The 9,648-nt window shown below is 54.9% G+C and overlaps 1 protein-coding gene across 1 annotated transcript in view; it reads left to right on the top strand.

The window, feature by feature from the left end:
* MLPH (melanophilin) overlaps window positions 1–4,590 on the top strand; it is a 27,362-nt gene extending 22,772 nt beyond the window's left edge. The window contains exons 11-16 of the mRNA XM_009887564.1: window positions 1,349–1,504; window positions 1,620–1,712; window positions 2,215–2,280; window positions 2,458–2,515; window positions 4,050–4,147; window positions 4,564–4,590. Coding sequence (XP_009885866.1) covers window positions 1,349–1,504; window positions 1,620–1,712; window positions 2,215–2,280; window positions 2,458–2,515; window positions 4,050–4,147; window positions 4,564–4,590 — 498 coding nt within the window. The remainder of the gene's footprint in view (window positions 1–1,348; window positions 1,505–1,619; window positions 1,713–2,214; window positions 2,281–2,457; window positions 2,516–4,049; window positions 4,148–4,563) is intronic.
* The last annotated feature ends 5,058 nt before the right edge of the window (window positions 4,591–9,648 follow it).

The raw sequence follows: 9,648 nt of genomic DNA on the forward strand, positions 1-9,648 counted from the left end.
AAAGAGGGTTGGCTGGATGAAGGTTTTGAGGTTCCCCCTCTCCCAGGAGAGGGGAGTGGACTGGGAAGGATGTGAACTTCAGGCTTAGTGCTGCTGCCGTCAGCAGTGGGGCAGGGGCGAGGTGGTGGGTAGACGATGGCACCGGGAGCTGTGTGCTCATCCTGCTCTTCCCTCCGGGGCCCCGTCTGAGTCACGGCTCGCCGCTCTGCTCTTTGAGGGATGCCACCAGCCTCTGAGGGTGTTGGGAGGCTCTGATGGCCCAACAACAAATTGTGTCCCTGTGACTCACAGGCTGAGTGGCTTCATGGATAGCACCCGCAAATGTTTGCAGTCAGTTACAGCCTTGGGGTTTGCACTGCGATCAGTAGGACTTACGGGATGGTGGGGCGTGTTGCTGTGATTTGGGTGTATGCTCGGTACTTCAGCACATGCAGGGGCCTCGTGCCAGGCAGCTTCATGCAATATCCAGCCCAGGAAAAGTGGTGAGGGCTGGAGGAGCTGGAATTGCGTTAGTAGTACCAAGATTTTGGGACCATTCAGCAAAACAGTGGCCACAACCCATCTGATCACCTTATGTGATTGCATACCAACATCCTAAATTGCCTTGCTTGGACTCACATCAGCCCAGGAGGAGGCAAGTGACAGTAAAAACAGTGGGTTTATTGGGGTAGGTGCTCTTATACTTCTTATCTAGACAGCAATGTTATCTAGACAGCATGTTGCTTCCCATAGCTACCATGCATCCCCAGTCAGCACTCCCACATTCACCCCACTGCTGTGCTGGGCTCCATTTGCACAAGTGTTTACTGGGACTCTCAGCTGGGATCATTCCTGCATATCCAGAGCAGTTCCTGGACAAAGCTGCCTTTTGCAAGGGTCAGGTTGGTTAATTGCCCAGGGCCAAGCTCCCAAATCCTGACCCTACTCCCAGGCAACCCAGAAACACAGACTGAGCAGATTTGGCGGGTCAGTCTATCTCCTTCCCAGCTCGCTGCCTCCATGGGACATGGCAGCCTGCAGTTGTCTGCAGGTACCTGCCTCCCCTCTGAGCACATGGCATGAAGCTGCTGATGCTACTCAAGTAGGTCACTGAGTTTTAGTCCTTCCTGTGTTCTCATTGAGCCTTTTGCCACTTCACCCCACTGGTAATTGCTCTCAAAAAGCCTGGGGGAGGGAGGAAATGAGACGAAAAGCCCTGCCAGAGCTGACTGGTACTGTCTGTGCTGCAAGGCAAGGCAGCAGTCATGAAATAGTGGCTGGAGCTGCTGCGTCTGGGGCTGCAGTCACACCAGGAGAGGACTCCAGGGAGATTAATTCTGCAATGTGGGGTTTTTTTCTTGTATTTCAGGTGTACCTGACTGCTGGGAAGACCTACCGGCTTGAGAAGACCCTGAAGGAACTTGAGGAAGGGGCTCAGCACAGTGGCACTACTGACTCGGAGCTGTCAGAGCTGGAGGACAAAGTCGCCTCCGCAGCCGCTCAGGTGCAACAGGCAGAGAGTGAGGTGAGGGCTTGGCTCTGAGAGCTGCTTTGCCCAGACCCCTGGCCAGTGATGGCAAACAAAGCTGGTGATGGATCCTTCGGCCTCCATCTGTATGGTTTTTTTCCTCCCTCTAAAGATATCAGACATCGAATCTCGAATTGCGGCTCTGTCCGCAGCAGGGCTGACAGTGAAGTCAGTGGAAAAGGCGAGGAAGAAGTCGAGCGCGCAGGTGAGCATGGAGGACGATGGGTATGAGAGGTCCGAGCCCCGAGATACGTGTGCACCCCCGGGTCATTGCTGCTGTCCCTGGGTGCTGAGAAGGACTGCCTGGCATGCTGAGCTGTGCCCAGCTCCCTCTCTGCTGCCTGGTACTCTGCCCTAAGGCTCTAAGAGTGAATGTCTTACTGAGGATGGGGGACAGTGTTGGTGTCTTACATGCATCAAGGGAGGATTTTGTATTTGGGGACTGGTGCTCTTCCTGGGGCTGCCAGAAGGGCATGCAGCGCTGCTACATACATCACAGTCTGGACTCAGCTCCTGTGTTCCCATACTGATTTGCACAATCACATCCCAACGGGCAGAGCTGCTACCATGGCAGTACACTGCCTCTTCTGCTCACCTTAGGATTAGTCCAGGTTAAACAAAAGAGGTGAAAATGCAAAGAAAGGCAGACCAAGTCGTCTGCCTCCTCTGCACCCCCAGAGAAACCTCTGTCCTTCCTCTGCCCGCAGGCTGCCTGCCTCCACTCTCCAGGTCCTGCCAGCAGCAGCCCAGGGGAGTCTTCAGATGACATTAAAGTGAGTATATGTTTAAACTGTGCTGGCTAGTGTACCTTTCTGGTGTGCATGTGGCACAGCATTAAGCCCGGGGACAACCAGGGTCTCCAGGGAGCTGCTTTTGAAGTGGTGGCCTCAGAGGGGACCTGTGTCCTCTCATCCCCTTCCCTACAGCAGGCTGCTCCCCTTCTCTTGCAGGTGATGCCCAAACTGCAGGGGTTCAGGAGGAAGTTCAACAGTCCCTTCGAAATCACCAGTAAGGACAGCGGCTCTGCCGGTGGGAGGTGGGGATATGTGGGTGGATGGGCTGGGCTTTGGGGGATGCTCGGTCCTGCCTCTCTCTGCATCCAGTTGTGTGTCTGCACTGGGGGTCCCCTTCCCTGTGCTCATGACCTCCTGTTAGGACAGCCTCAGTGGAAACCTCTTCTGTGGCGGATAACTTAGAAAGGAGGAGGCAGCTGGCAGGATTGGGGACAGTGATGGGAGAGCAGAGGTCAGGCTGAGTTGGCTCTGTCCTCCAAGAACCAGGACTTTCTCTGCAGCTTGGGCTCCTGCAGGATTGGGGACAGTGATGGGAGAGCAGAGGTCAGGCTGAGTTGGCTCTGTCCTCCAAGAACCAGGACTTTCTCTGCAGCTTGGGCTCCTGCCACCCCAGAGTCCAGGGACACATGTGCATTACTTCATTTGTGGCATCCTGTTGCCACAAAGCTTTGCCTAAGACCATCATCTCTTCTGATAGCAATTTCTTCCTTGCTTGATCATCTTGGGGAAGGTATCCTTGACCCTGTTGGCCACCTGCCTCAGCCACTGCTCTCTGGTGGCAGGCAAGAGGCCCTCCAGAGCCAAGCTATGACAAATCGACTCACAGCTTGTGAGTGCTTCAAATTAGACGTGACCTGAAACTTGGCACAGCATCTTGTGTGGTGGGGGGCAATCACTGGAAACATTTCATCCTGACCAGTATCAGCAAGACCCATTAGGAAATTACTTTTCTATTTCTCTCTTATCTTGCCTCATAAGCTGACAGGCAGAAAGAATGGCTCTCCTTCCAGATAATGGAAGATGAAGGAAGGGAAGGAGGGAAGAGATCATTTAATGCAGAGAAGGAATCGCATTTCCCCTGTGCGTGCAGACAATTAAGTCCCTTTTCCCAAGCTGAGGCTGGTAGGTGGAAAGGGCCCTTGTGCTGAGGAGGAATCATCTGCTCTCCTTCCTGTGAAGGGCAGGCAGATAAAGGCAGCCCAGGGGACATGTCAGCCCCGCAAGGAGATAGAGGCATGTGCAGTCAGGACAGATGTCACCAGGCAAGACTAATCCCCTCTGCTTGGGCTTGGTGACGGGGTGACTCGGTCTCCTGACCACTCTCCCCACATGTGGGGAAAGTTGGACTTGCAAAGTTGGACCTGCAAAGGTGCAGCTGGCGGAGGTTGGTTGGAGAGAAGGAGAGATGATTTAGTAGGTCGAGAGAGGGTTGAAGCCTTTGGGGGTGAGAGGTCCTCACAGCATAGGCTTTTGCTGTACCATGGAGGTTTCCAGAGCAGAGGTCTTGGCAGTTGACCACTGGCAGGCTGACCCAGCTCACTTGGCGCTCTGGAAAACATAAGTAGCAGCAGCTTTTGCCTGCCTGTTGTCAAAGGGCTTCCCACCACCCTCCTGGAGAGAGAAGTGCATCCATGCATCCAAAATCACAGTAAGCGGGGGATAGCAAAACCCAAATGGCTTGGTGGGTAACTGAAAATTCTAGCAAGGTGGATGAGGACCTGCTGCCCATCTCTCTTCTTTCATGACAGGTCTTGATGACTCCTTCGACCGCAACTCTATTTACCGTGGCTCCCTGACACAGAGAAACCCCAATGGAAAGAACAGGAGAGTGGAGCGGCTCTTTGCGGTATGAACCCAGCTACCTAAGAGGGTGACTGGCCTGGGCTCTGCATGGGACCTGACTCCCTGGGTGTGTGCAGAGAGACCTGTCCCTCCCCACGCTCCCATCAAGCCTGCAGAGCCCCAGGCTCTCAGCGTTGGTCTCACTATGCTGGCTGGTGAGGGCAGGCACATATGGGCATCACCCCCTAAGGTCCGGGATGTCATACGCCCCAGGGTGGGGGGATCAAACCAAATGTACTTTTTTGAATTTCCACTGCCTACGTGGCCCGTGGGATGGGGCAGTTCCTTGCTCTATGCAGTGGTAGCTGGAGGGGACAGGTAGCGTGCTGGCCCAATCACCTGAGGTGATTAGCCAGAGGTGACTCAGGATGGTGTGTGCACATCAGTGAGCTGAGGTTTTTCCCTCCCGGTGCCTTGCAGAAGCCTGTGATGACGCACATGTCCTGAGGAGAGAGGGACCCTCCTGCCACTGCATTTCACTGATGATACAAGACCTCAGCATGAAGCCTCGCTGCCTTCCCCCCAATGCTTGCGCTTCCTTCTTCTCATGCCCATCTCTCCCTGAAACCTGGGACAGGAGGGAAGCCAAAGGCCATGGGCAGGGGTCTTGTCAGGAGCTGCTGGGGAGTGGAGTGACGCACTGGGGTGTGGACACATGGCCAAGGCTCTCATGGGAGGATGAAGGCACGAGACCTCAGCTTTGGGCAGTTCTTTGGTACTGGGTCAACCAAGGGGACCAGAGGACTGTAGAGCTGGAGCAACTTCCTTGGAGGGAGCTGGACATCAGTGTGGCTTTCCAGCATGGGAACTGGGGGCAGTGGCACAGCCCTCACTTGGCAAAAGCTGGTCCCAGCCCTTGACAAAAGGCCAATGTCATCTGCCACAGTCATCTCATCACTGTTGGGGCCTGTCCCTGCTCTCTCCCAGGCTGGTGCTGAGCAAGGACAGGAGCTGGCAGCAGGCATGAGATGCCCGTGGGGTACCCCAGGCAGAGCGGAGACCCAGTCATTCCAGGCTGAGATTTGCATCCTGGTGCTGGTCCCAGCTCCCTGTGATGTCCCTTGGAGCATTGCTTCCCTTCCCTGAGCAGCAAAGCAGAGTGAGAGCAGCGCTGGCTCCCTCCCAGCAAACACTCGGCCAACAGATCTTTGCATGAAACTATGCAAACACCCGCTGAGGCTTCTTGCCACCATGCCTGAAGCAGCTGTGACCATCTGGGGACATGAGTGAGGTGAGGCCTGCAGGAAGCAGTGGCAAGAAAGGTGGAAGAAAGGCTGAAGGTCTTGTTGGGGACTGGTTTGTTTTTCCAGCTCTCGAATATGTCCCCTGTCCCTGTGAGGTTATACCAGCAAATTCAGAAGGACTCCAGCAAACAGAGCATATGTGCTTCTCTGGAGGCTTTCTCCACTGTGCAGAGGGGTCAGCCCATGTGTATGAGCATGTCCCCTGCCCCTGATGATGGGACTGCAGGATCTGGTAGGACCATCTGATCCTTTGGAGGGGTTGTGATGGCCTTTGGGCACTGCAGTGGCCCTGGGCTCCTGCCAGGTGACAGCAGCATTGGAAATGCCCTCCTCCAGAACCCCCAAATTGTTCATTTTCCTCCAGCATTTAATTCTCCACATCTGCAGATCCTGGTGGATCAGTGCCTGGCCCCATATCCATGGCCAGGATATGGGGACAGAGAGGGGGTTGCTTTCTCTTGCAGGAAACTTTGGAGGAGGTTCGTGGTAAAAAATTTTGCTTGGTACCCACTGGTCCTTGTCTTTTATAGCCCTCACCTCCCTCCCTCTGCAGCAGGTGGTGTGGGGAGGACTGCTCGCAGCCGAAGCAGGGAAAATCAGATCGATGCTGACAGTTTCCCATCAATGGCCACTGAGACGGGACCATTTTAGGCTATTCCTGTGCATCTGAACTAATTATGCGCAGTAGTGTGAATTCTCATGCAAGTAACATGTATGCTTGGCTTTGGTAGTAGTAGAGACTGCTAACTGCCTAGAAATTGGTCCTGCAGTCATCTCAGAGCAGTCTTGTAAGTCCATAGTCTGGGCTTCCCAGCTGGAAACAAAAGCAGTTTCTTATTTTAAAATTAAATCCTTCTGGCCTGAAGTTGAAAAGGGTAAGTGCAAACCACTGCCATTGTAGAAAGTCTCCCAGACACCGTGGCATTGCCGGGTGCACACCTTGCTGCTCAGCCAGCCTCGGTACTAGGCTGGCAGAAGGGAGCTCCACCAAGATCTGGGCAACACTATGGGTTTGCACCCACCCTTCTGGTGTCAGCACCTCTTGCTGTAACCGGTTTCAGCTGTAACTCAAGTCCTTCCACGCAACCCCTCAGATGCTTGACCCTGTGAAGAAGTCCTTGCGGCGAGCCTCAGCAGTGCAAATTAAGATGTTGTTCAGGCTGTAGTCACCCACGATGTTATTTGCTGGTTTCCTGCCCCATCTGCCTGTGTAGACAATATATACATGTACACTAAATCATGCAATAAAGCCATCTTTGTGTCCAGAACCTAGGACCCTTTTGACAGTGTCTGTTCTTTCAGCTCAATTGAGCAAAGGTTCCTTTCTTTCCCCATCCTCTCCTTGAACCAGCTGGGGCACCCCCTGCTTTAAAACTAGGCAGGTGAAAGCAGACAGGAGCCAAACCAAAGCAGAACGGGGAGAGATGGTGATGAATGGGATGGCAATACGACTTCTCAGATGCTGGTCACAGAGACACGGGTGGGATGAGTGTGGGTCAGTGGTACCCAGTGGTGAGGCCAGCCAGGCGAAAGGGATGCACAGTGTGGGGATAAGGAAGGGCTGACTCTGAAACATGCTGCTCCAACTTGCATGGAAAACCAGGAGCAAATTTGGGAGCCAAAGCCACCGAAACACAAGCTCACATTAAGAGGTTGCTTTAATTCTGTATTAAATAATAGCAATGACCTTGGCATTGAGAGAGCCCTGCTGAGCCCATGGTCTGGGTTTCCTTGCCTGATGGGGTGTTTTTTTCTCCTCTGTTTATCCCTTTCCCTGCCTTTGATGCCCCTCCACAGCCACCACTGCCTGTCCCATCCTGCTCCTGTGACAATCCCCCAACACTGGCTGTGCTCAGGCATGGGAGCCAACCGCAGCATGATATGGAGATCTGTCCCAGGCCAATGCCAGCCCCACAGGGGGTGGCAGACAGACTCTGCCCCTGCCCACACCCCACTAGTGACAGTGTCTTCACCATCCTGCCAACACAGAGATGTCCTTGTTTTGGAATGTCCCTCAAAGTCTCAGGAATTCCAGTTTTGCCTGGGGGTGGATGTGTGTTCAGACCCCAACCAGGACCAGCCCCCTGTGCTGAGGACCCGAGCTGGCTCCTCCAGTGTTGCATCTGGCAGAACAAACATCAGCAGAAACCTTTACCTGGGGGTGGTTTAACCCATTTAAAATGGAAGGTTTGAAGCTCTCACACTGCAGGGATGAACCCGCTCCTGCCAGCCCATGTGCCCCAGCAAGTCACTTTCCCCTTTTCTCTATTTAATTTTCTGGTTTCCTTAAAGCAGCTTTTTTGGGGGGAGTGGGGGTTGAAGGAGAAAGGGTGGTGGCACCCAGTGTAACTCTTGCGGTGGAGCAGGTTTGTGGCAGCAGGACCCCAGCATTCAGGGCAGCATCACCCACCAACCACTGCATTGCACTTTGGGCAAGAGGCTCCCCACAAGTGGGGAGATGGAGCGGAAAACTTCCCCTTGTCCAAAATAACAGCAGGTCGAGGACAGGGATTAACATGTTCCATGCTATCTGCCTCGGCCAGCAGAAGATAAAAAGCTGGTCCTTTCTGAGTCATGAAAATCCCTGTGCTGATTTGATGAGAGGGGATGGCAGGGAGGGGAGATGCCCCAGCTCGGTCCCCACAGGGCCTCGCCTCTGACATCAGCATGAAACCGGCCATAAAAACGGCAAGCAGAGGGGACTCCGGCTCAGACGCGGCTGCTCGGTTCAGCGGGACGGCAGCCAGGCACCTCGCCTTGCTGTGCTGTGGTAAGTGCAGCCCCGGCGGGGCTGAGTGCTGCTTTTCTCTCCCTCTCATGATGCTTTTGTTGCTGGATAATTTCCCGAGAACTGCTTTGCCTCTGTGTGTGTGTCCTTGTGTCTGTCCAGCCGGCTGGGGGGTTTGCATTAGGGGGTTGTAAAGAGTTGGTGGCCGTAGGAAACCTGAGCTCTCAGGACCCCAGACTGGCTCCTGCCCAGCACGCTGCAAACTTCTGCTTTGCAAAAGTCCCTGGAAATAAAGCTGCCACTGTGTTCCTGTCATGTCCTGTTTAACCTGGCTCTCCTGCTTCTGCCCCTTGCCCTGCTCCCTTGTTGATCAAGCCCATCTCTCAGCCCGCTCTGCATGGTCCCGCTCATTGCCTTGGTGCCATAAATCATGTTACAGGGTGGTCCCAGGTTATCATTTCAGCGGTCGGGTCCAGGGGTGTGTGCCAAGGGTGCAGATGTGGCCACGGTCCATCCGTTACCCTGCATCCAGCAGCAAAGCCCATATGTGCCTCCAGCCCCACGTTTTGGCATTGGCCCCTCTCCCCATCTCCCGGGCTGTGGGGTCCCACCACCGTGAGCACGCTGGGTGTCCTGGCCAGAAAGAGCAATGCCAGTGGCCTAAGGCACTAGGCTAGGACTAAAACCTATTTTAATTAACATGAAGTTTGTACAACTCATGTTTGCAGGGGCTATTTTCCCCAGAGGTATCAGCCCCAGCAAAACCCCCAGGTGCTGATCACGCTGCCCGGTGCTCTTTCCATCACAGCCAGCCTGGGCATGCTGTGATGGGGAGGGCAGTCCCATCCCCTCCATTGCCGCCTTCCCCTTCTGATGGGGGTGGCTCACTCTGCAAACGCTTAACCGCGCAAACCCAAGCAGGGTGTTTCTGAGACAATATGCCTGAAACGCCTTTGCTCCTGCAGCCACTTTGGAGGCTGCCGTCTTCGTGGCACCAGCGGGAAGCACCAAGGGCCGGGAAGCTTTGGGGCCAAGCCGCTGCAGCAGAACATCGGGGATGAAGCTGGGGACCGCCTCCCTCCTGTGCCTGCTGCTCACCTGCCTGACCCTGCCCATCACCCACGGCCACATCCGCGAGCACTCCATGGAAATCAGGAGTAAGGAGAGCAGGAGTAAGGGACTCCCCCAGCCAACACCCCCCCAGACCCTTCTGCATCCCCAGACTCAGCTGCATGGGGGGGGAGGGAGGGGGTCACTATGTAGAAGCAAAGGTTTGCTTGGAAACAGCCTTTCCAACAGCTTTTATACCTCCCTGGCCCCTCTTCCGACTCCCCTGTGGTTCACCATCACCCCAACCCATGGGTGCAATGCCCTGTCACCCCTCCATGTCCCTCCCAACACTCCCTGACAGTTCCTTGGCTTTTGCCTTGCAGACCCGGATATCGACCCCTCCTGGTACACGGGGCGTGGGATCAGGCCGGTGGGGAGGTTTTGGCGGCGACGAGCCCTGGGCGAGGTCATCCATCCGGGGGG

This window comes from Charadrius vociferus, unplaced genomic scaffold (genome assembly GCF_000708025.1).
Source record: "Charadrius vociferus isolate BGI_N301 unplaced genomic scaffold, ASM70802v2 scaffold136, whole genome shotgun sequence".
In the NCBI taxonomy this organism is placed as follows: Eukaryota; Metazoa; Chordata; class Aves; order Charadriiformes; family Charadriidae; genus Charadrius; species Charadrius vociferus.